This window comes from Pseudorca crassidens, chromosome 15, assembly GCF_039906515.1.
Source record: "Pseudorca crassidens isolate mPseCra1 chromosome 15, mPseCra1.hap1, whole genome shotgun sequence".
Taxonomy (NCBI): domain Eukaryota; kingdom Metazoa; phylum Chordata; class Mammalia; order Artiodactyla; family Delphinidae; genus Pseudorca; species Pseudorca crassidens.
In genome coordinates, this window is record NC_090310.1 from 63594549 (window position 1) to 63617756 (window position 23208).

Here is a 23208-nt window from a genome sequence, read left to right on the forward strand (position 1 = left end):
AGAGTAACAAGAAACAGGTTAGATTAATTCAAATAACACATTACCCAATATATCTAAAATATTAGCATTCTGACATGCGATCATTACAAATAATTATCAGTGAGATGTTTTACATTTGAACATTGTACTAGGTCTTTGTAATCCAGTGTGTGTTTGATCTTTACAGCCTGTCTCAATTGCACTGGCCACATTTCAAGGGCTCAAAACACCACATGTGGCTCATAGCTACCTTATTGGCCAGTGCAGGCCCAAAGCATTCTCCTTGGGCTTCTTAGGTTACAGCTGTTACTTAACTATAAGAGAGTGTTCTAAGAGTGACGCTGATTACTGGCCACAGATTTTTAATAACCTTATAAATAAGCAGTTAGAAGAGTGCCAAGTGAAAGCTGATGACTTAGTCTATGCGTGTTGTTTCTTGTGGATTCATAGTTATTGAGTGATGTCAAGGAGGGCTGCTGCTTTGGCCTTGTGGGTGGGACCAATCCGGCTGGGTTCTGGTGCCCTTGTTGATTTGTAGGCCAGAGAAGTGTTCAGTGGGTTTGTGAGGGAGGCACTAGTGTAACGTGTGTGTACAGATGGACTCCAAGCCACCGTGCCTCGTGAAGCTGTTTTGACTTCCCTTTCCTTCTCTTGTGACTAGAAGGCCTCTTCCCTGGCTCATGGACCTTGGGCTGAAGATCCAAGGCAGCTTCCACTACTGGGGATAGTCTACTCTTGCCCTTTTGTCCCCTTCTTGTACTCACTCCACTTTGGGAGTGACTGACAGTTTAAGGAAAGGCAACAAATAGCAGTTAAAGCAGGGGTGGGGAGGGTGGGGGCAGATGGATGATTTCGTTTTGCTGGTGACTAGGTGGTGTTAGTACTTTATTGAAACTTTCAATTATTTTTACTTATTAAAAAAATTTTTGGGGGGATTACTTTTTGGCCGTGCGGAATGTGGGATCTTAGTTCCCCCACCAGGGATCGAACCCATGCCCCCTGCATTGGAAGCGCGGAGTCTTAACCACTGGACTGCCAGGGAAATCCTTTCAGTTATTTTTAAAAGTGATTTCTGTGGTTGCTAAAGGAATAGTGAGAGGGTGTCTAGAACCTTGACTCTAGTTTGGTCTTTTCAGGCCTTTGATGTTGAACGTTGAAATTAATTCTTTGACAGAATGGTCCTGGTGGTTCCAGTCACCTGCTTCTGGATCATCTCTGGATGCTTCTCAACTGCAGGTTATGAAGGGACAGGATTTGATCCCTTCGGTTGGGTCTGGCTTCTTCATCAGGGAAGCTGGATAAGCTGTTTCCTTGTTTTTGCAGCTAGAAGTTCAGAAGGTAGACTAGATTTCTCTGGTGTTTCTGGCTCTCAGAATTCCCTGCTACCCAAATTGTTCTCAGCAGCTGTACCTTTGATTCCCTGGCTCGGCCTTCCACGGGGCCCTAGCCTGTAAGGCCTGTGAGGATTTTATGCTGCACCCTATGCCATGTATTTTGCATTCAGTGAGAGTTAAATTGAATTCACATTATAGATTTGAGTATACTGGAACGAAGACATACCGTGCTTAAAATACACAAAGGGCTGTGAGAGTTGTTACGACTTCTATTACTTGTGGCTGGATAGAGTCCTGGCGCAAGCACTGAGATTTATTTCTTCATTGCCCCTTTGTGGAAATTAGAGTCCCTCAATGGGGCTCCTGGACGATCCTGCAGCACAAGTGGTGTGAGCTGACAAGATGCTCAGGGGAGCTAGCGGTGGAATGTGGTGGGGTCTGCTCCCTGCCTCTGCTGTCTTCTCTCCCTTTTGAAACTCTCTTGGGAGAGAGAGTGATGCAGGGACCCTCTCATCAGAGGATGCTTTTCTTTTGAGTCATGGATCGCCCCCTAGCCCCAACATACTGGGGGGAGAAAGAACCATTGAGTTTCCATGCCCAGGCCTGCCTCAGTGCTAGCTGTCTTTGGCTAGTATTAGTCATCTTTAGATAGTTTTCCCCTCCTGGCTTATCATTTCTACCCTGCTCCCTTGGACCAGACCCTCTCTTACCATTGACTTCAACTTGCAGAAAGACCTGAACTTGATTGACCAAGTGCCCTGGTAAGGACTCAGTATATGATGGGCAGCCACTCTGCTGGGCCAGGTTGTAGATTCTGCTTCTGTATTTGTCTCAGGCTCCTATGGGTTTTTCTCTTTGATCTTGTCTTAGTCCCTGAGAAGTTCCTGCATGTTCCATGATATAGCCTGTCCTTTCCTGGGAATTGTTATAGTCAGGGTGCCATGAACAAGCCCGTGTTATTTATCTGGGGCTGAAGAAAATTGACATTAAACTAAAGTGGGGTTTTGTCCTTGTTAGAGAGTTTGATGAAAGCCCACATCTCCTTTTGGGTTAGAAGTTTATCTGATGTGTTGTTGGTGCACGAATGCCAGGTGTCTAACCCTTTCTAATGTTTTGTGCAGGTCAACGTATTGAAACTTACCGTCGAAGACTTGGAGAAAGAGAGAGATTTCTACTTTGGAAAGCTAAGGAACATTGAATTGATTTGCCAGGAGAACGAGGGGGAAAACAACCCTGTATTGCAGAGGATTGTGGACATTCTCTATGCCACAGATGTACGTATTGACGTGAGGATATTTTCATGCCATTTTGCCACCTAAGAGAAGATAGAAATATTTTTTCTGGTTGGTTTCGGCAAACTCAGTACTGATGCTTGCTGTGTTTCAGCATAACATTCATCAAAAGACTTCATCTTTGACCCTTAAAGTCAGCCAGAGAGGGCACTACTGCCCAGCTTCAGCCTCTGCCTTGAGGTCTGTGAGCCTTTGAGGCAGGCATAGGACACTCAGGTGGCTGGCTGCCCTGCTTCTGTAGTTTGTGACCACTGATAGGTCATGAGTGCCACAAGGTGCTCTTAACCCCCCTATCCCCACTCCACCCCTTTCAGCTTGGACCCCTCAGCCTGAGGTCTGCCTTCTTTTTAATAGGGCCCTAGGCGTGCCCTGGAGAACCAGGCACATGACCCCTATTTGATGTCTGCTGCCCACAGCTGTCAGAGTGTACCTTTTTCCTCCCAACCTGGAGTGTATCTGGTTCCTATTTCCCCAAAGTGCTTTGTGGTCAAGTTTCTTGGGATCCATGTGTATTACACAGCCATATCTGCTGATGTTAATCATGCTATGTTAGCTGAACAAGGAAAACTGATTTTCCCTAGATTTAGGATTTGACATCTTGCTGTGTCCACTGTTTAATGGCTGCAATTATTTATAATTCTTCTGCATGCCTAGCAAGGTCTTTAGGATCAAACTACAGTATATGTCTACGTGTTTCATAGTATGTGGCAGTATACAAATATAAGGCAGCATTAATGCTGTTACTAATAGTGTGCTCTAGACATATCAAGTGAATTTGGGGGGATTAAGACAGATGACTGAAAAGTTGATAATTTGTTCAATAAATCCTTATTTCGGGCTTGCTCTGTGCCAGATAATACAAACAAAGGGGTTGAAGATATAGGTGTCCTCGATCTAGTCTGAGTATTATTTTAGTAGAGTCATAGCTTAAGTAAATTTAGCCATAGATATTTAGTTAAAAAAAGATGGAGGTTGAAGGGGAAGTCTAAATTCTTATGGCATTGTGGCCATTAGCACATGCCAGATGCCCTGGAGTAAGTTTGAGGTGGGAGCCGTGGGTGTGATGTTTTCCCATGCTTCTGATGTTGGCTCAGCCTTGCAGCTATTACGTGTGTTGTGGGTGTTTTGGGTAAACAGAACACCCACAACACCTGCAGTAGCATGTGTGCATGGTTCCTAAGTGCAGACAAAAGAATGAATGAAGGAAAAGCTGGCTGTATGGACAGTTATTGAGAGGAGATGGTATGGCACCATTATGGTGACTTCAGGGATTTTTGAGGGTAAATTTTCTTAAACAACTTTATTGACATAATGAACTGCACATATTTAAGTACAACTTGATGTGTGAGATCATCACCATAATCAAGACAGTGTACACATCCATCACCCCTGAAAGATTGAGAGTAAATTTGTGCTCAGTTTTTGCCTTTTGTGGGATGTGATTCCACTGCCTAACTAATAAAATAGTGGTCACTTGGCCTTGTGCCATTAAATGCCAAGTGTGTGGTAAAGACAGGACGAACCGTTGACTTTGAGAGGCTTTAAATATGAGGAAAGTGAACCCACAGTAGAAACTGATCTTTCATTTAGCCTTGAGTAATAGCTTTCCCCTCTCATTTTCCCATTTCAGGAAGGCTTCGTGATACCTGATGAAGGGGGCCCGCAGGAGGAACAAGAAGAGTATTAACAGCCTGGACCAGCTGAGCATCATCCGAATTCTTCACTCCAAATCATGTGCTTAACTGTAAAATATTCCCTTTTATTATTCTTAGAGGACTCACTGGTTTCTTTTCATAAGCAAAAAGTACCTCTTCTTAAAGTGCACTTTGCAGAAGTTTCACTCCTTTTCCAATAAGTTTGAGTTAGGAGCTTTTACCTTGTAGCAGAGCAGTATTAACATCTAGTTGGTTCACCCAGGGAACAAAGAGGCTGACCATGGGGCTCACTGTGTGGATGCTGGTAGCACTGATGGCTGGAGAAGGGGGAGACCTCAGTAGAGAAGTGTAAAGACTGGTTTGAATTTTAAGCTAATGTGAAATCTTGACAGAGAACGTTTTAATAAATAAATGCCTTAAGAGTATTTAAAAGATGCTTCCATATTTCAAAATGTCAAATGTAACATGACAGGAGCTTCTGTGTGTTTGACATTGTGTCTGGGAAGGAAGGGCCAGAACCTGGAACCTTTGGGACCTGCTGTTCCCAGCCCTCACGGGGCTGCCTGATCCTCATAGGCCCAGACCTTGGCCCAAAAGGAAAGTTTGAAAAGTTGCTTTGTAAAGCCATTTAGTGTCCTTGACCAGTTGCATCCCTGATAAGAAGCAAGAGGCATTGTTGCCTGGATGAATAGAGGGGTGTGTTTCAGCCCTGAGACATGTTGAGTCGAAGAGCTTGATTTTCATAGAACATTTCTCTGGTGATTTTTTCAGTTATCCCTGATATTTCTATGTACTGTGTTTTGTTGTTGTTGTTTTGTTTTTTTTTTTTTTGAAATGAGGTGTGTCCAGTTTTTAAATCTAACAACTACTTTTGGGGACTTGCCCGCATCTCTGGGATTTGAATGGGGGTTGTGTCCCATTTTACTGTCTTTTAAGTTTACATTTAACATGTTTCTCTTCTCTGCTCCCCTTGCCCACTGGGGACTCCTCTTTGGCTCCTTAAAGTTTGCTGCTTAGAGTGGAAGTTCAGCAGGCAGGTGATCATGCTGCAAGTTCTTTCTGGACCTCTGGCAAAGGGAGTGATCAGTGAAGGAAGGCCACTGCTACCTTGGGATCTGCAAGGCTGGGTGTTTTCGGTACCTGCTGTCCACAGCCCTCCACTGTTATCGGAATACTTTGCCAGTGCACTAATCTCTTCGGAGATAAAAATGTTAGCGTGTTACTAAATGTTAATTTTCTTTTGCAGAAAATACAGTACCATGTCTGAGTTAATTATTAATATTTAAAATATTTCATTCCTTAACTCCCTCATTTGCTTTGCCCACAGCCTATTCAGTTCCTTTGTTCGGCAGAATTCTGCAAAATGTGTTACCCACTACTGAGATTGTTCTGCCCCTGATGTATTTGTATTGATTTGTTTCTGGTGGTAGCTTGTCCTAAAATGTGTGTAGCAAGCAGGTATTTTATGATAAAATTGTTGTGTAGTGCATGCTCTGTGTGGAATTCAGAGGAAAACCCAGATTCAGTGATTAACAATGCCAAAAAATGCAAGTAACTAGCCATTGTTCAAATAACAGTGGTGCTATTTCTCTTTTGTGGCCTTTTAGACTTTTGTTGCCCTAAAATTCCATTTTATTGGGAACCCATTTTCCACCTGGTCTGTCTTGACAGGGTTTTTTGCTACTTTTAAACAGTTTCTAAATAAAATTCTGTATTTCAAGAGTGTCATGTCTTCTGAAATTTGTCTTGCCCTGGGTATATTATTTTAGGTTCAAATGGTAAGGTACCCACGCTTCCTTCTTAAATTAGGACTGATCTTTTGAAATCCTTCACTGTTTTTTTTTTTTTCCAAATGTGCTTATTTGTAAGGCTGTTTCTTTTTTCTCCATTCTTCACAGTACATTTCTCAGCCTCCTGCTGTTTCACACTCTCATGTTACTGTGAGAGGTCTTTCAGAAGTCCAGGGCTTGGCCTAGCTACCGTGAAACCTTTTCAGGCTGTTTCCTCCAGAGGTATATAGGACAGAGCTTGGTGGATACCATGGGGCAATACTTTTTTTCCCTGAAAGTATGTTTCAAAGGCAGTGAACACAGTCAATCTGTAACCTGAAGTCATCACCATTTTTCTTCCCTTTTAAAATTCTGTGCTGTAAGAAACGAGTTCAGAAGGTGACGTGCTGCCATTTTCAGTATAAAAGAAAGTTAAATGGTCAGAAGGTAGTTTTCTATATGCTCTGTAGGGTACCCACGACAATTATGGATGCTCTGTAAACCCAACTAGATGATGATTTTGACTAGGGTTACACCCACGTTACTTCCTGTAGAAGTTAACGGTATGAAACCTTCCTTAAAATGTTACACATCTTCAAGAAGGAATTGGAAACCACATGTGTTTGTAATTTACAAGAGGCTACCTCCAGGAGTGCATGGAGTTTGCCAAGATAATTTTGGGTAATGTCAGCTGAGACGTTACCTTGGGAAGAGTGAAGCTGTTAACTGTGTGTATCTCTGACCTAGTAAGTCCATTGGCCTGACTCTTTAGGCTGAGGCACAGTCTTCTAATGTGACTAATTCAGGTTGGGTCACTGGTGCGGTGAACTTGAATTAGCTGCTTAGTTTGCTTGGCAAGTTCTGTGTTGCATGCAGTATAGGTAAACAGATGGCTGGATTTAGGATTCACTCGTGCTGGTGGTCCTCAAACTGATGGGCTTCAGAATCACCTGTAGAACTTGATTGACATTCATTTCTAAAGTCCAATCCCAGAAATTCTGAGTCAGGAGATTAGAAATCTGCATTTTACTGTATACCTCAGGTGACCGGGGCTTAATGTAGTCCTCAGACCTGTACTTTTTGGCCTAACATTTATGCCTGCAAGTTCAAGTCTAATTCTGGCAGGGGGGATATCAGATTGGAGTCCTTGTAGGTCCCTCCTAGCTTTGTGACTTTTGAGCTAATTGATCCCTTTTCTTGTTCTGACCTGCTAAACAGGGATGATGGTGTTGGCTGCAGTGCCTCCCTCACTGGGTGCTTGTTGAGATCAGAATGAGCTGAGAAACAAAAGGTGACCACAGCGTTAGGAAGCCCTGCACGGGTTCTTGATCCAGTCTGAAATTGTTTATAGATCAGAAAAGCTTAGGGCACAATTCAGGAGGGTGATCCTTAAGATAGACTTGGAGTTATTTTGTAAAGTAAGTAACAAGTTCTTCTAATGTTTCTTTTTCAGCTTGCGGGGGATTGATGAGTCCAGCTCCTTTTAGTTTTCAGACTATGATTTTCATCCTGTTTTTCCCCCAGGTGAAATCGTGTTCTAAACACACACCTTTCCCCTTTTTCTTTTAAATGAAGATTCATTGATTCAGTAATTGATTCATTGATTTAAAGATAGGTATTTCTTCAGGGTTTACTCTCTAGAATATAATATGGTGTTGGAAAGGAAGCAGTTTTCTTTTGCTACAACCAAAATGAAGGATTGTTTTGTGAGATTTGGTATGAGGAGCTCCTTTTGTGATGTTTACCATAGTTCACCATAGTCTACGAACAAAACCTAGGCTTTAAGCCTGATCAGCCTAATCGGATTAATTTGCTAGTATGTGGGTGACCCAAATCTGACTGCTGTCAACAGAGTGGAAGTAATTGCTTTGCAAGCTGAACCTGAGCCTTCGGTTAGTGTTCGTGAGTCACCAGTCATTTTGCTGGTCTGGCACTGTTGCTGTTGTTTTAAAATGAGGAGTATGTCGTACTTTTGAATTCATACATTCCAGTTATAAAATTTTAAAACCCGATGAGTTCATATTTATTTCTTACACTTGCAGCTTTTTTCTCAGTTTTCATATGTGACAGTATAGATGAATATGCAGAGTCCTTGTCCGAAAGAAAGCCCACAGAGGAATTCTGTGCTTTTACATTGAACTTGACTATGCTTAGAACCATTATCCCAGATGCCTTCAGCCAGATTGTTATGCAGGTATAATTTGTGAAGGTCTGTTTCCCTTTTGGCTTAATCTGAGTTGGAAAGCAGTGTTACCTTAGCCTGGAGCACAGAGCTTTCTGTTGAGGTTGTGGTCAGGTTGCCTCATTAATTTCGTTATGTAGGTAAGCAAGTCCAGCCCTACACACACACATTTAAAGTAACCTATATTTCTTTTGTATTGGATGCTCTGATATTCTGAATTGTAAAATGTTAGTAGCCTTCACAGACATGTTTCTGCAGGTAGGGAGAGGCAAATCTTTGTCTTGTGATCAGTTGAAAAGCAAAGCAAGTTAGCCATCAAAGCCTAGAACTTTGTGAATGGTATCAAGAGATAGATTTAGAATTACAAAGTGATCTGTTAGCAGTTTGGAATTCTGTAGGATGTCTTACCTTAAAAGTTAAAAATTTTTTTCCTTAACTTTTTCCTGGTTTACTTTGAATATTTTTCGCAGTCTGTAGGAATTGGTGAGGATAGGCTTGATGTAGGTATGAGGAAAAGGAGGAAGAGCGGTTTATTCCATTTGCTGATGTCTTTAATTTTTAGTTTTGGTGGGAGAAGGAGATTTGGGAAGCTGTAGTGAGATTCAGTCCATCGGGGTAGGTCTTAACAAAGCTGGCTTTGTGGCTCTTACTAGTTTCCAGCGGGGACAAAGATGAGTTTCTAAGATTCGGCTTTCATGGATGATTCACAAATTGCAGTTTAGACTATTAAAGTTAAGCCAAGGTCAGGCATGCAAGTGGGTAGACTGAACATATAAAGGGGAGCCCTTCTCCAAAATGAACAAGGGAGAAGTGCTGTGATCAGGAGGCCAAGGATCAGGACCAGGGTCCTTCCCAAGGCCCTGCATCCTTGGTCTGCAGAGCATGGCTTTTCATTGGCTCCGTGAAGAGATGAGCGAGGATGGTTTCCCTAGGAACCTTTCTGAGCCAGGAAAACTTACTTAGGTCTGTAAAAGCCAGTAGGATACCAGAGCCAGAAAGAGTGGGAGAGTGCCCAGTTCCAGCAAGTGTTGCCTCTGGAGGCCAGTTTTCAACAGTTGAGAAAGTTTTGGTTCAGAGACGAGCACAATGTTTCTCAGCATGAACTACATACATTTTGCATGTGAAGTTTTGAAAAAATTTGCACTGACAATGAAATGGTTTGTAAAGCGTACATCCTTTTGTATTTTAATAAAAGTTTTGACTCTAAAAGAAGAGATTTTGACAGATGAAGTAAAAAGTGGCTCAACACATGTGTTTGGCTTTTTTTCCCACAGGCTGCAAGCTGCAGGGAGAGCTTTGCTTAATACATCCATCCCTGAACCACCATTTAGTGCAAGAATCTAAATATATTGCACCCAGGATCTGTCACCGTTTATCCTAGGCTAAGCTTGGGTGACCTTCAGATTTCTTTCCTGTCTTGCTTCACAGTTGTTTCATCACGTTCATATTTATATTTCTCCGATTGGGCCCATTTATATATTTTGGAGTAGTTCTAGTGATTTTAAGATCCAGCATACCTCAGGGTCATCTGGATTTTAGCATTCTAAAGGTTTCTAAACTGATATTGCCTTTTTTTTTTGTATTTTATATGTTTTTTTACAACGTAATGTGAATTAAACGTGTAATTATATATGACTCCTGTTTTTACTTTGAAATTTTAAACCCTACTAGGAAGAATGGAATAACCTGTTTTTTACAGGTAGCTATAGGCTAATCGCAGCTTGCCCCTGTGTGTGCGCCTCCCTCCCTAGTAATTTTAAAGGCTGAGAGAAGAAACAATAATTCAACGTTGAATGAAATAAAAATTATTTTTAGAAATTTCCTAAGAATTTGTAACTCTCTGACTTAATTTCTTTTCTTTCTTTCTTGGGGAGGAGATGGGTAATTAGGTACTGAACCACCCCAAGAATCTGCTGTTTTTCTTGAATCATGGTATTTTGAAATCTTTGGTATGTGAATCCTGAGTACTCTTTGGCAGTGTGGTAGGAAGAGCATTGTTTTAAATGTCATGTGAGTTGAGTTGTTAGTCTCAACTAAAGGTGTGATCTTGACATTAATCCTCAGGGTCCCCTCCAGTTCCAATGGTCATTGGCTTCTGTCTTGTTTATTCGATTTTGAAAAGAAAAAAGCCTGTCTTCTTAGCTATCAAGTTGCGCCTTAAAATTTTCAATAAATTTTATAAAGCTGAGAAGAATAATTGCAGCTTTACTGAAGACTAATTCACACATATAAATTGTATGTTAGGTTACAATTTTTGACGTTTTAAATCCCGCAGTGGTAAAGCTGGCGAGGACAGAGTTGGCGCTGCTGCTGAGTGGAGTGGAGCTGCCTTCCCTGGAGCAGTGACTGTGACCTTGAAGCCTTCCGGCAGCATTCCATCCCCGCTTTTAGGGAGCAGAGTAGAATCTCCTTAGGATCGGCAAGCGATGCCTGAACTAGTCTCAAGTAGGACTTTGAACTTTTTTCCAGAATTATTTTGTGCAGAGGTTTATCTACGAGATTTTTTTCTTCTTAAACACCTTCCCTCCTGCTTCTTGAGTTAATAAACTTGAATTATTGATGATCACGATTTTATTCGTTTTAGATGTGGGTTTTCTGAACTTTTCCTTACCTAAGAAGTGGAATGAATGCATCTTACTATTTCCCCTTTGTTCTCATGTTTCTTCTTTGGGAAGGAAAGTTACATTTATTGTGATAGAATTTAGCATATTTTGGCCCATGTAAAAATGTTGATAAACGCAGGGGCTGCCGTAAGTAGAAATGATAACATTGGATTGGAAAATGAAAGCCCCAAACCAAAAGACAGTGGGGAATAGTCAAATCGGCCTTGTCTCTTGTTTTTTTTGTTGTTGTTATTTTTTAAATAAACCCTTCTCGTTTATTAATACCTAGTTTAATAAAACTCTGATTTAAAAGACCTGCATCTTTTATGACATTTCATTTCATTGAAAGTCTTTTGTCTCCACTGTTGATGAAATGGGAGCAGGAATTTTTTCTCTATGTGGGTGCTCTCTTTGTGGTGAAGATGTGGGGAGGGGTCTTGGCTTGGTGAACAGTTAACATTTTGGTAACATCTAGGTCATCGTGAAATGTGATTCAGCTGGGTATCTTTAAGTCTGGAATCCATATCCCTGGTTGAATTCTGCCCAAGAGATTTGCCTTTGGCCAGCTCATGCTGCTGAATTGTGCCAGGGGCAAGATTGAACAGTGCTGTATCAAGTCCAGGCCTGCCATGAAGTCTGGGTTTATAGGACTCCCATCTTACACACAGTGCTCTTGTAGTCTTCCTCTTTTCAAAGAGTTGCAGCTCACGCATCTTACGTTGAGAGAGCTGCTGTGCCTTCCACTGTCCTCCAGCTGTGGGGGCTAGTTGGCCTTTTGGTTTCGCTGCTTTATCATTAAGCTCCCAGGCATTTTCCACAGTTTCCATGAGTTGTGGGCGCTCTGTGCTGTATTTGTCCTGTGGGCCGTTCTCCACTCATACTTGTCCTGGCTTTGTGTGCTGTAGCTCCTCCTGTCACTGTCTGCTGTAAGTTCAACTTCATCCGTAAAAAGAATGTCTCAGATTAGATGAAGCATGGCTGTGGTTATGGTTTGTGGGATGGATTCTGCTGTTCCGTTTCGTGTTCTGCGTATGGAATTCTATCTCATTTTCCTGGTTCTAAGTGTGGCCAGCTGACCCTGCAGTCAGGTTGAGGCCCTCGGAGTTCACAGAGACTTCATAGAGGAGCTACTTTGGACTTGGGGACAGCTGTCAAGATGTCTCTGTCGAGAAGGAAGTTGAAAACCAATAAGCCTCTGTCAAATATAGCCAGCAGTGTTAACTGGGGAGAGCAAATTGGGTCAGGGTGAGTGAGGGTTTGGGGTTAAAGTCATCTCCAAAAGATTGGACACCTGGGCCCTAAAATCCATTTGCCTGAGATTAAAGGCCGAACAGGAGAGCTGAGCCTGTCTGAGCTAGAGTTCCAGGACAGCTTTAACTGCATTTGGCCTTAAGTCATCTGCCCCTGTAAATTCTTACAAACGAATTACTTAGCAAACCAGTTTTTCTCCCATCCTCCACCTACTTCCCTAGTGGCAGTTCTAAGCTCTCACCCCTGTTTCCAGGTTTGTACCGAACCCCACACCCTGGCCCCCTTCCCCTCAGAGGAGGCTTCCTCTGATCTTACCTGCTCTCATTCCAGATAGATATTTAACTCTACAGCTGAATCTTCTCTTCCTTCCAGTATCAGAGGACTAGTACTTCTCTTTGCCTCTTACTCTTGTGCTTTGCTCTTGGGTGTCTCTGTTGCCCTCAACCAATATTTTTTCCCCTTTGTGGCCTCCGTCCATGAACATACAGAGCTCCTCCCTTTCTCATAAAACTCGTAGTTTTAAAATAATTATTGTAGTTTTAAATAATTATTGTAGTTTTAAATAAATTAAATTAATTATTATAGTTTTAAATAAAATAATTATTGTAGTTTTAAAATAATTATTTATAAAATAATAAAAAGATTTAAATAGTTGTGAGAATAGTATAAAGAACTCCCCTTTGCCCAGACTGACTAATATGGTGAACATTTTGCCGCATTTGCTTTATCATCGTATGCATTTGTTGAACCATCTGGGAATAAATTACAGATATTGTGTCCCTTTACCTTTAAATACCCAAGTGTGTATTTCCTAAGACCAAGGATGTTCTCTTGTATAACCACAGAACAGTTGTCAAAAGCAGGAAACAACATTAATTCAATATTATCTAAGAATGTAGTCATGTTTAAATTTTGCCGATGGTCCTAATAAAGGCCCTTAGACCTTTTCCCCACCCAGTCTAGGATCCAGTTCAGAATCACGCATTGCCTTTAGTTGTTAGCTCTCTCAGTCACCTTCAATCTGGAACAGTTCCTTAGGCTTTGTTCTTCATGACACAGATTTTAAGAGTAAAACCCAGTTACTTTGTAGAATGTCCTGCAGTTTGGGGTTGTCAGGTTACGTATGTTTGCGGAGGGTACCGCGGAAGTGGTGATCTTGAGACCAGCGCGGCAGGAGGCAGGGCCTTCGGCTCCCTCATCAGTGATGTTAACTTTAATCACATGTTAACCAGGACTTTAAAGCAAAACAAAGTATACTTGATTTCTGTATACATACCAATGCTTTGCTGCTTAATATAATTGTGGTGATACACGTGCCTTGTGTTAGTGCACCTTTTTGTATTCCTTTATTCTTGGCCTACCTTTTTTTGCCACATTGGCCCCCAACTCCCCATAATCCACATGTACTCATAATTTTGTATGTACTGACAGTACAGTACCCCCTTAGACCCAGGCAAGAAGGGCCTCTGCCCCGGGCTGAGCTTCAGGGCATCCCACTCTGTCCCTCCTCTGGCCATGTCCCTCTCCACCAGATGAGGTAGGTTCGAGGGGCTAAGCGGATGGCCACTCAGGCCCCACCGGTGTGCTGCCCGCTCCCCCCACCCCCCGTCCCCTGCTCTAAGTACTGGAATTCCCCACCCAAATCACTTGGAAGCTGATTCCAGAGTCTTTGTAGGCCTGTTCCTCAGAGCGTCATTTTTGAGCGCAGCCTTGCCAAGGCTTGCAGTGACCATGGAGCAGTGGAGGCATGGGGGAGATGCAGCCTGGGTGTATGGGCTGGGGTGTCCGTCCACATGCCACCATCCACAAGCCCCCTCAGCAGGATGGAGAGGACATGGGGTTGGGCAGAGGGCTTGGAGGCCACACTGCCAAATTCTGTCAGTGAGCTGAGGAATTCAAGAGTTCTAAATTTGAACCTGGCCTTCCAGCTTGTTATGAAAGTGTATTTGTGAAGGTAGGAGAATAGAATGTATTTTATTTAGCAGTGTAATAATTTATAAACATTTTAAATAACTAGACTTGCTATGTGGACCAATATTTGTTCTTCTGCTCTTGGCCCCATAATTATTAAGGGTAGTCCCATTTACAGATGTGTGTATGTGTACACACGTACTTATATGTATAAGCATGTACCTGTTTGTCATTCTTTTATAAATATTGGCATCATTCTGTGCATTCTTTTTGTATCTCATGGAAATCCCTCCTAGTCGTCTGCCGAAGGTCAGATTCATCCTTTTGATTCCTTGGATAACGTCCTGAGTGCAGGTGTACTGATTTATTCAGCCATTCCTCTACTGATAGTCATTCACTTTATTTTTTTGCTGCTCTGAACGATGTTGCAGCAATGACTTTTTTTTTTTGCTGCACTGCATGGCTTGCAGTATCTTAGTTCCCTGACCAGGGATCGAGCCCGGGCCCCAGCAGTAAAAGTGCCAAGTCCTAACCACTGGACCGCCAGGGAATTCCCAGCAACCACTCTTGTACAACGGTCTTTCACAGATGAGTAAATTGCTACCCACCATTCACTCCCTTGAAATAAATCTTTTTCTTTTTTTTTTTTTTTTTTTTTTTTGTGGTACGTGGGCCTCTCACTGTTGCGGCCTCTCCCATTTCAGAGCGCAGGCTCCGGACGTGCAGGCTCAGCGGCCATGGCTCACGGGCCTAGCCTCTCTGCAGCATGTGGGATCTTCCTGGACTGGGGCACGAACCCATGTCCCCTGCATCGGCAGGCGGACTCTCAACCACTGCGCCACCAGGGAAGCCCGAAATAAATCTTAAAGATTGGTATGAACCTTTTTTGAATTAAAAAAAGAATAGAGAAATGCATGATTTTAGACTATAGAAATTCTCTGTAATCTCACCTGCCAGAAATAATTGACATTACATTTGGAGTTTATTTTTCCAGGCTCTCTTTCCATGCAGGTGGCAACATATACAGGTATATATTCTGAACAGAAATGGACTTATGAATACACCTCTGCAGCTTTCTCACTGGTGACCTTTCATCGCCGTGTTCAGTGGCCTTCATTTCTTATCATCTTGGCTCACTCTGGAGCATCCCAATCTTCCTGGTTGACTCATCCTGTCTTTTGTGTGTTTCCCCTCCTCTCTCTATGCCCTAAATGTAGCCACTCAAGTTTCAGTCCCCGTATTTCTAGGTATTTGTTTTTTATTTCTAATTGGACAGCCCAGCATCACATGCATTAAGCCACTTTCCCTCATTGCTCCGTTTTCTGGAAATGTTTCTGGCATTTCCCTCAGTTACCCTGGTTCCTGGCTTCCAAGTCTCCTTTCCTTTGGCTCTTCTCTCTCCTTTGGTCCTTATAGCTGAGCTGTCGCCAAGACACGGTTAGGTTAGGACACCATGGGCCAGTCTTCCTCCTCCTCTCTTCCTCCATCTTATGCTGATGAGTTTTCATAGTTGCCTTCATGAAAGTTTTCATGCCATCCTAGAGTGCCCTCTTGATTCCTGCTGGTGGTACTTGCTGATGAGGTGGATTGACACTCCAGTAATCCTAACACAATGCTGTCTTCCATCATCTGTGGAGGTGCCATTGACCCAGTGGAAATGTGCCCTTTGTATTCTCATAGCAGAGCTCCATGGAATGGACCCCTCCCACACTCACACCTGACCCCGTGCTGCGTGAGGAGAAGTCCTGCCTCCAGGGGCACTGAGGGCAGGTGCGTGCACACAGTGGAGAGTCAGGGGCCCATCTTGCCCCACCTTTGGTGCATGTGTTTGACCCTTTGGAAATGTGCTTGCCCCAGACCTTATTTCCCTAATCTGTGAATTATAGTTGGACCCCCACATGGCCTCCTAAGCCTTTTCTAATTCTGAAGAAAGGGTGACTCCCTTTAGGAAGCCTCTGGCATTAAGCCAGGAGTATAGTAACCTGAGAAGCCTCAGGGCCTCAGGACAACTCTTTCCCATCAGAGGAAAGGCGGCTCACAGGTATAATAAGCTCTAGAAAAACTCCCTGTTGGAGGATCCCCTATGAGAAGAGGGGTGCTCATCAAATACGGGCTGGGGGTCCATGGGCACGGGGCAGCCATCCTCTCCCTTGACCTTGACTTTTTTCCCACCCTCCTGTGACTCAGCTAGGTCAGCCTCCCACATGGTCCTTACAAAGACTGGAGTTAAAGCAACTATGATTCCCTATTCTAGGTCAAGACCAGTGTCTTCTGAGGACTTCAGAGAGAGCTCTTTATCTCAAAAGGTAAGAAAGCCATCAGAATTGATAACGGGAGGGGGTGTTCCAGAGCCACCAGACATCACTCATGGGCATCCAGGTCTGTCGGTTATCAGCTTATCAGCCTCTGCACGGGGAGTTGCAAGCTGAGATATTTACAAAGTAACAAGTCTACTGCAGTAGGCTGGTTTTCCCTTTTAAAGCATTGTGTGGGCCAAATGCAATAAAACTGAGGCCACCAATTTGCAGTCTCTACATGGACTGTACTTAATTTTGTCCAGCTAAGTTGTGATAATGGTGGGGTGGGCTGTACAAAGTATTATGAAGCCCGATGAGTATTTAGTGTCCATTATGTGCTTGGGGCTGGGGAAAATAGAATTAGTATAGATTAAACCAAGATAATTTTAAAATGCCCTGGCCTTCAAAGAGCTCACTGTGAGATGGGGAGTAATAACAGGAGTTCTCATTGATTGTGTAATACAATTTGTTGGGGCTTCACATGTGTTCAGGTGTCATTTTATCTCACCACAACCCTTCAAGGTGGATACTGGGGAGAGATTTTGCAGATAAGGAAACTCATGGCTCAGAGAAGTGATGTGATAGGCCCATGATAAATTAGCTTGGGAGCAGGGAGCCAGGCAGAATTCTAGCCCAGAGAGCTCTGGGACTCTACAGCCGTGTGTTTCCCATCACACCTTGCTGTCACACATATGGATAGACATGCACAGGTGTCAAGCATGCAAGGCAGATAGGAGCAAAGAGTTTGGAAGCACAGAGGTGGCAATGATGACTCTCACCTGAAAGTTATTGAAAAGCTCCTTGGAGGAGGTGTCATTTGAGCCAGAGTTTGAAGCATGGGTAGGAGTTCATCTCTGGGGATGATGGTCTGTGTTGCATAGAGGGAAAGACGTGAGGAGAAGTGGAATGCTGTCTGTGTGTTGGGGGGTGGTGGAGAGCAGTTGGCGTGCCTGGACCATGGTGTCTGCATTACAACTAGAAAGACAGATCAGGGCTACATTGCAAAGGGCTTTGAGTGCCACACTCAGGAGTTGGGGATGATGGGAGTAGCCTGGAAAGTGTCAGCTGGGATCGAGTCGTGATCAGATTTGCCTTCCAGAAAGATAATTTGTGCGAGTGTTTTGGGAGGTGGATTTAAAGGGAAGACCAAATTCTGGTCCCAGTTGGGGAAGGTCATTGTACTTGTCCCAGCAAAAGGCTAGGGTTTAGGGTGGGGCAGGGATGTGGGAGAGGAGGGTCTAGATATAGGAGATGGATCATAGTAAGAATCAATAGGAAGGACAGTAAGAATGCAAGGGAGGCAGAGGGAAGAACCAAAGATGGCGGTGGGATTTCCAACCTCGGGGCCTGCGTGGCTGGTGAGAGCATTAACTAGCTCATCTGTTGGGCTCCGTGAAGGCAGGTCTCCACTCTGTTCGATGGTGTGTCCACAGTGCCTGGCACTCAACGAATATGCCTAGACCCTGAGGGAATGAGGGAAAGTTCACAGTTGGAGGAGCACTGCGTTTGGTGTGACTGGGGTGGGGAGAGTGAGTAGTCCAAACTCCACCTTGTCTTTTGACTTTCTGAACCGAAGTCTTCTTCACTGCCCAAGGCCCAAAGCAGTGCATTTCAGTGGGCAACACCCAATGGTTATCACATAGTCCACACCTGGAGTCTTTTGGGGGAGGTGGCCTTTGATGACCTGAGTCTTCAGGAACCTGCAACACTCTGCTAAGGGTCAAAATGAGTCACGTGTAGGGGCGGCAGAGGGGAAGCTTTGTTGAGGGCTGGGGGGATGGGGAAGGCTGGGTGGAGAATGCGGGAAGGTGAGCAGGAGGTGGCGGAAGCCGAGAGCCCCCGATGGAGGGGACTGCGTGAGCTTGGCTGTCGCGCACAGGTGATCTGACCTGATCCGGGGTGTCTGGGCTGGTCAGCACAGAATCACATTGGCTGGAGAAGATGGAGCTGGATTCCTTGGGCTCTTGAGTTCTGACCACTGAAGATTTGAAACTATATAGTTACTCAACTGAAGCACCTTGTCGAGTCCTGTGATGTGTGAGGTGGGGCCTTGGCTGTGTCTGCTAACCTCGCTGAGCCTCAGTTGTGGCATCTGTAAAAGGGGAACAGTAGTTAACTCCCCAGAGTCAGGAGAAGCGGTCTAGATCTTCCTTGGGCTTCCTAGGCCTAAAAGTGGTTAAAGACTTACTTGTTTGCATCAGTAAGTAACACACCACAACACTACCTACCCCAAAGGTGTGCTCTTTCAATAAGATGTGCTGAAACTGTTCAGCTCAGGAAATCACCCCTCTCAGGGCCTGGTTCCTGTAGTCAACTGTGTTCCAGGTGTCCTCTGCAGGTGGGTCCCAGAAGAACAAGGAGGTTCTCAGCTCCCCGACACCATCCGTCTCCCTTAGCCAGACATCCGACTTCCAACACGAGTCTCAGCTGTTCACTGAGCCACACCTGGCCCAGATGGAGAAAACGTTTCAAGATGAGGTCGACTCGACTGGAGGTGAGGCTACGTCATGGGCTCAGCCTCTGGCTTCTGCACAGGGAGGGACCCAGGACCTGGTGTAGGTGAAGGGTGCAGACTTGACAAGTGTTTTTATATCCAGTATCTCCTTTAAAACTTTTCATCGTTATACTGTGTGGGTATTGTAAGCCTACTAGAGGCTATTTGGGACCGAGGAAAAAAATACCCCTAATCCAAACACTTGGGTAATCTCTATCAGCATTTCAGTATGTTTTCTTCCAAACAGTTTCATATGTATGCTTCATTTTCTATTGCTGTGTAGCAATATTCCCACAAAATTAGTGGCTTAAACCAGCACTTGTTTATTATCTCACCATTTCAGTTGGTCAGGAGTCTGGGCACAGCTTAGCTGGCTTCCCTGCTCAGGGTCTCACTAGGCTGCAGCCAAGGTGTCAGCTGGGGTTGCAGTATCATCTGGGGCTTGACTGGGAAGGATCCACTTTTTTTTTTGCTGCGTCGGGTCTTAGTTGCAGCAGGCAGGCCCTTCGTTGTGGCACACGAGCTCCAGAGCGCATGGGCTCTGTAGTTTGCAGCACGTGGGCTCTCTAGCTGAGGCGCAAGGGCTCAGTAGTTGCAGTGCATGGGCTTAGTTGCCCCTCGGCATGTGGGATCTTAGTTCCCCGACCAGGGACTGAACCCGCATCCCCTGCATTGGAAGGTGGATTCTTAACCACTGGACCACCAGGGAAGTCCCGGAAGGATCCACTTCTAAGTTCACCAGGTTGTTGGCAGAATTCATCTCCTTGAAGCTGCAGGACTGAGGGCTCTTGTTTCTTCCTGGCTATTAAAGGGCCACTGTTTTCAGCTCCTGGAGCCGCCCAGTTCCTGGCCCTGTGGGACTCACCAACACGGCTGATTTCAAGACTCAAGTCAGGCAGGAAGATAGCAACTCCAGCACGATGTGTGCTACAGTCTCATAATCATGCACACACAGTCCCGTATATCCTGTCACCTTTGCCGTATTCTGTTGGTCAGGAGCAAGTCACAGGTTCTGCCACACTCAAAGGCAAGGGATCACAGGAGGGCATGAACGCCAGGAGGTGGCCATCATGGGGCCACCGTCAGCCTCTCTGCCCCAGATGGCTATGTGTGTTTTCACATGTCTGTAATTGTACTTTATGTAATTTCAGACCCTTCTTTTTCTCTTAATGTTAATTCCTTAAGGGTTTTTTCATACTTTATGTGGTCTTCTGAATCATCATTAGCAGTGAATGCAAGTGCTCTACTGGTTGACTAAGCCATTTCCCTAAATGAAACATTTAGGTTTTATTGAGTTTAAATAACATTGTGAAGAACATCCTTTGTGCATCAAACTTTTTTTCTCTTTAGAGCTTGATTTATGCCCTTGGGAAGATACACATAAACTTAAATTATTCCTGTTGGAATACTTAAAGTCATCTTTATTTCTGTCCACTAGACTCTGAGTGCCAATGCTGGGGCCATGTCAGCTTGCCCCCTCAATTTGAGTTTTACAGCCACACTGTGTTTTGGCAGGAAAGGGTAACAAATGGTCAGTTTAAGAAGAGCAAAGTGAGGTGGGGGAGGGACAGTTTGTGTCTGACCTGAAACTGAGATTGTCCCTAATCAGAGTTCTTCGGGTGTCGGTATTTGGCGGCCAGGAGGTGCCACCACTGTGTCTTAGAGGACCCGACAGCCCCAGCTTTAGCCACAGTTTTTATTCTGTTTGTCTTTTGTTTTGAACAGGTAATATAGGCACACAGTTCAAAATTCAAAAGGTGCCGTTATCTCTCCCTCTTTTCGAAGCAGACCACCATGCAGTATTTTTACAATGCTGCATTACAAACGTTTTCCAAAAAAAAAAATTCAAAAGGCACTTTTCTCATGATACCTTTTCTTGGTATACAGAGAAAATGTCTCCCTGGGCCAGACTGTGCTGCTCCATCCAGCATGCAGTCCCTGCAGGCGTTACTGCCTTCTGTTTCCTGTGACCTTCAGAAGCACGGAGTGCCTGTAGTTGCTTCCCCCTCCTTTTCATATGCACTACTGTCTACACTGCTCTATTCCTTGCTTTTTTTCCTCCAGCTTTATTGAGGTATAATTGACAAATAAAATTGTAATGTATTTAAAGTGTGCAAAGTGATGATTTGATATCCGTATACGTTGTGAAGGATCTGCACAATTGTCTACTCCTTGCTTTTTTAAAAAATAATTTTTATCTAGTTTCCCTTCTTGAATATGTCTTGACCTAATATGTCTTGAAATCTTTTCCTATCAGTGTAAAAAGAGCTTCCTCATTTTAAAAAACAAAACAGAAAACTGGCCGTGGTTTTAAAATGGAGGAAAGGAAACTTCACTCTTAGCTGATGGAGGGTAAGGGAAAATAGGACCCTTTTTCAGAAACCTTTAAAAGAGGTGAATTCTGAGCATGGGCTTGAAACCGTTTCTCGGGAACCCTGGCCATTTGTGCTTGCCTCGGAGGGAAGAGGGGAGATACATGGTTCTCTTCCCTGTTCTGCAAGTTCCCTTTTTGGGCTGTAGTGGTTTTGCTGGTCTTGAAAGTGTCCACGTACCCCTGGCCCGCTGCCCGGTGGGGCCTGCCTGGGGGAGGCTGCAGGCTGCTCAGGGGTCGTGGGAGAACCATCGGGCTAGGGGGCCCTGCAGCTCGGCCTGCAGGCAGGGGGAACTTACCTTCTGCTCAGGTGCTCCTGGGTGGACGTGGGTGGCACACAGTCTGAGTGCCACCCACCTTTTATGCCAACAGACATTTTACCAAGCTCTGCCGGGCCTTATGGTTTATATAGGCCTCTGCTGGATTTTATTCAGTTCTCCCAGAAGCCCTGTAGCAGGGGTCCTGACTGTCCGCGGGAGGCACCTGGGGGCTCTGCGCAGACAGGCATCAACCACAGGCCCCGACAGAGTGGCCAGTCCTGTGGCACCAAAGCCTGTGCCTTCTCGGGCACCCCCACCATGTGGAGCACCTCAGATGCTAAAATAGATGAAAGAAGGCCCCTTCAGTGAGAGCAGGGCTGTAAGTCCAGTGTGCAGCATCATCCTGTCCTCCATGATCTGTGTGCTGAGAAGGGCAGGCATGCGCTCTGGACAAGCGTGGGGAACAGGTACTTATTTCCCCTGGAGGGCAGAGTGGAGGCTAGGAAACAACATTTTTCTTTTCATTTCTTTCTTTTCTTTTTTTCAATTGAAGTATAGTTAATTTGCAGTGTTGTGTTAGTTTCAGGTATACAGCAAAGTGATTCAATTACACATATATATTATTTTTCAGATTCTTTCCCATGTAAGTTATTATAAAACAACATTTTTCTTAAGTATTTTTAATTTAGCATTTATTTTTTTAGATGCTTATAAGTATATAAAAAACAGAGATAAATAATCCATTATCCTACCTCTTGGCATTACAAAGAAAGGAAGAGAAAGGGGCGGGGAGCTGGGGGCACTTGGCACTGGAAGAGTACATGGGTAGAAAGTTCAGACAACACAGAGAGGTGTGGGTGCAGCGGGAACCTCTCCCCCTTCCTCCACCCCTGACTCCTGCCCCACTGTGTTCAGAGGAGGTCATCCTTGACCTGCCTGGAGAGGTGAAGTGGGAGTTTCCCAGGAGATGGGGAACAGGGAGGGTCAAGGCAGGGGCCTGCCATAGGAGAGGTGTTGCTGGGCTAGAGGGCGAGCGGGGCATCCTGGAGCAAGGCTGGGGGGCCAGGTGGCCCTGGGGGGCTGGTGGGTGCCCTCGGGTCACAGGGCCCTGAACTCCGGCAGTGGGGCTGATGGGGAGGTGGCACATCTAGGCCTGTTTGAGAAAGGTAAGTGTCATGGTGGCCAGGAGGTCGGGCTGGGTGTGGAGCCTGGGGGGGTTGTTGAAAGAGCTCATCATGTGATGGCCTCACATGGGGTCCTGGAGATTATAACAGAGAGGAGAAAGTCTTCTGGTTTCAAATCCCCGCTGCACCACTGTGTGTCCTTGGGCAAATCCCGCACCTCTTGTGCCTCTTGTGTGCTCATCTGTAAGATGGGGAGAATGACAGTGCACCATTCTAGGACCACAGGACTCACCCCTCAGGTGTTCTTCTTGGGTGACTGGGTGGAGGTGATGCCGTTAGCAGAGATGGTAAACACAGGAAATGGGAGCAAGTTTCGGGATAAAGATAAGAAATTGGATTTTAAACATGCTGAGTTGAAAGGGCCGGGGGGACACTTGGAAATATTCAGGGACATGGAGAGAAATTCTCTCCTGAGATGTAGAGATGGGTGAATAGATGAGGTCGTTCAAGGAGAGTGTCCAGCAGAAAAGAAAGGGACAGTGATGGGAAGAGCTGAGGCACGTGACGAGCGACAGGACAGAGCAGGTGACGGAGCCTGGGGGAGACGCAGCAGCCCGGGGAGGCGAGACTGGCTGGTGCTTGGCTGCCAGAAGGGAGGAGGCCCCGAGGGTGGGGTTCGAGGTCAC

The 23208-nt window shown here is 44.8% G+C and overlaps 2 protein-coding genes across 10 annotated transcripts in view; both read left to right on the top strand.

Annotated features, from left to right (window-relative positions):
* Nucleotides 1-11128, top strand: part of MAPRE1 (microtubule associated protein RP/EB family member 1) — a 35224-nt gene extending 24096 nt beyond the window's left edge. For 5 of the 9 annotated variants that reach the window (XM_067707828.1, XM_067707829.1, XM_067707830.1 and 2 more), the window contains 2 exons: nucleotides 2435-2587; nucleotides 4236-5983. In XM_067707828.1, coding sequence (XP_067563929.1) covers nucleotides 2435-2587; nucleotides 4236-4292 — 210 coding nt within the window. In that variant the 3' untranslated portion in view covers nucleotides 4293-5983. Of the gene's footprint in view, nucleotides 1-2434; nucleotides 2588-4235; nucleotides 5984-9485; nucleotides 10270-10486 lie in introns of those variants that run through there. The other 4 variants (XR_010935214.1, XR_010935215.1, XM_067707826.1 and 1 more) reach the window with 4 other exon arrangements.
* EFCAB8 (EF-hand calcium binding domain 8) overlaps nucleotides 4302-23208 on the top strand; it is a gene marked incomplete at its 5' end in the record, with an annotated part of 46647 nt that continues 27740 nt past the window's right edge. Inside the window, 4 exon segments of the mRNA XM_067708502.1 lie at nucleotides 4302-4339; nucleotides 15660-15746; nucleotides 16231-16282; nucleotides 18599-18767. Of these exon segments, the coding sequence (XP_067564603.1) occupies nucleotides 4302-4339; nucleotides 15660-15746; nucleotides 16231-16282; nucleotides 18599-18767 (346 nt within the window).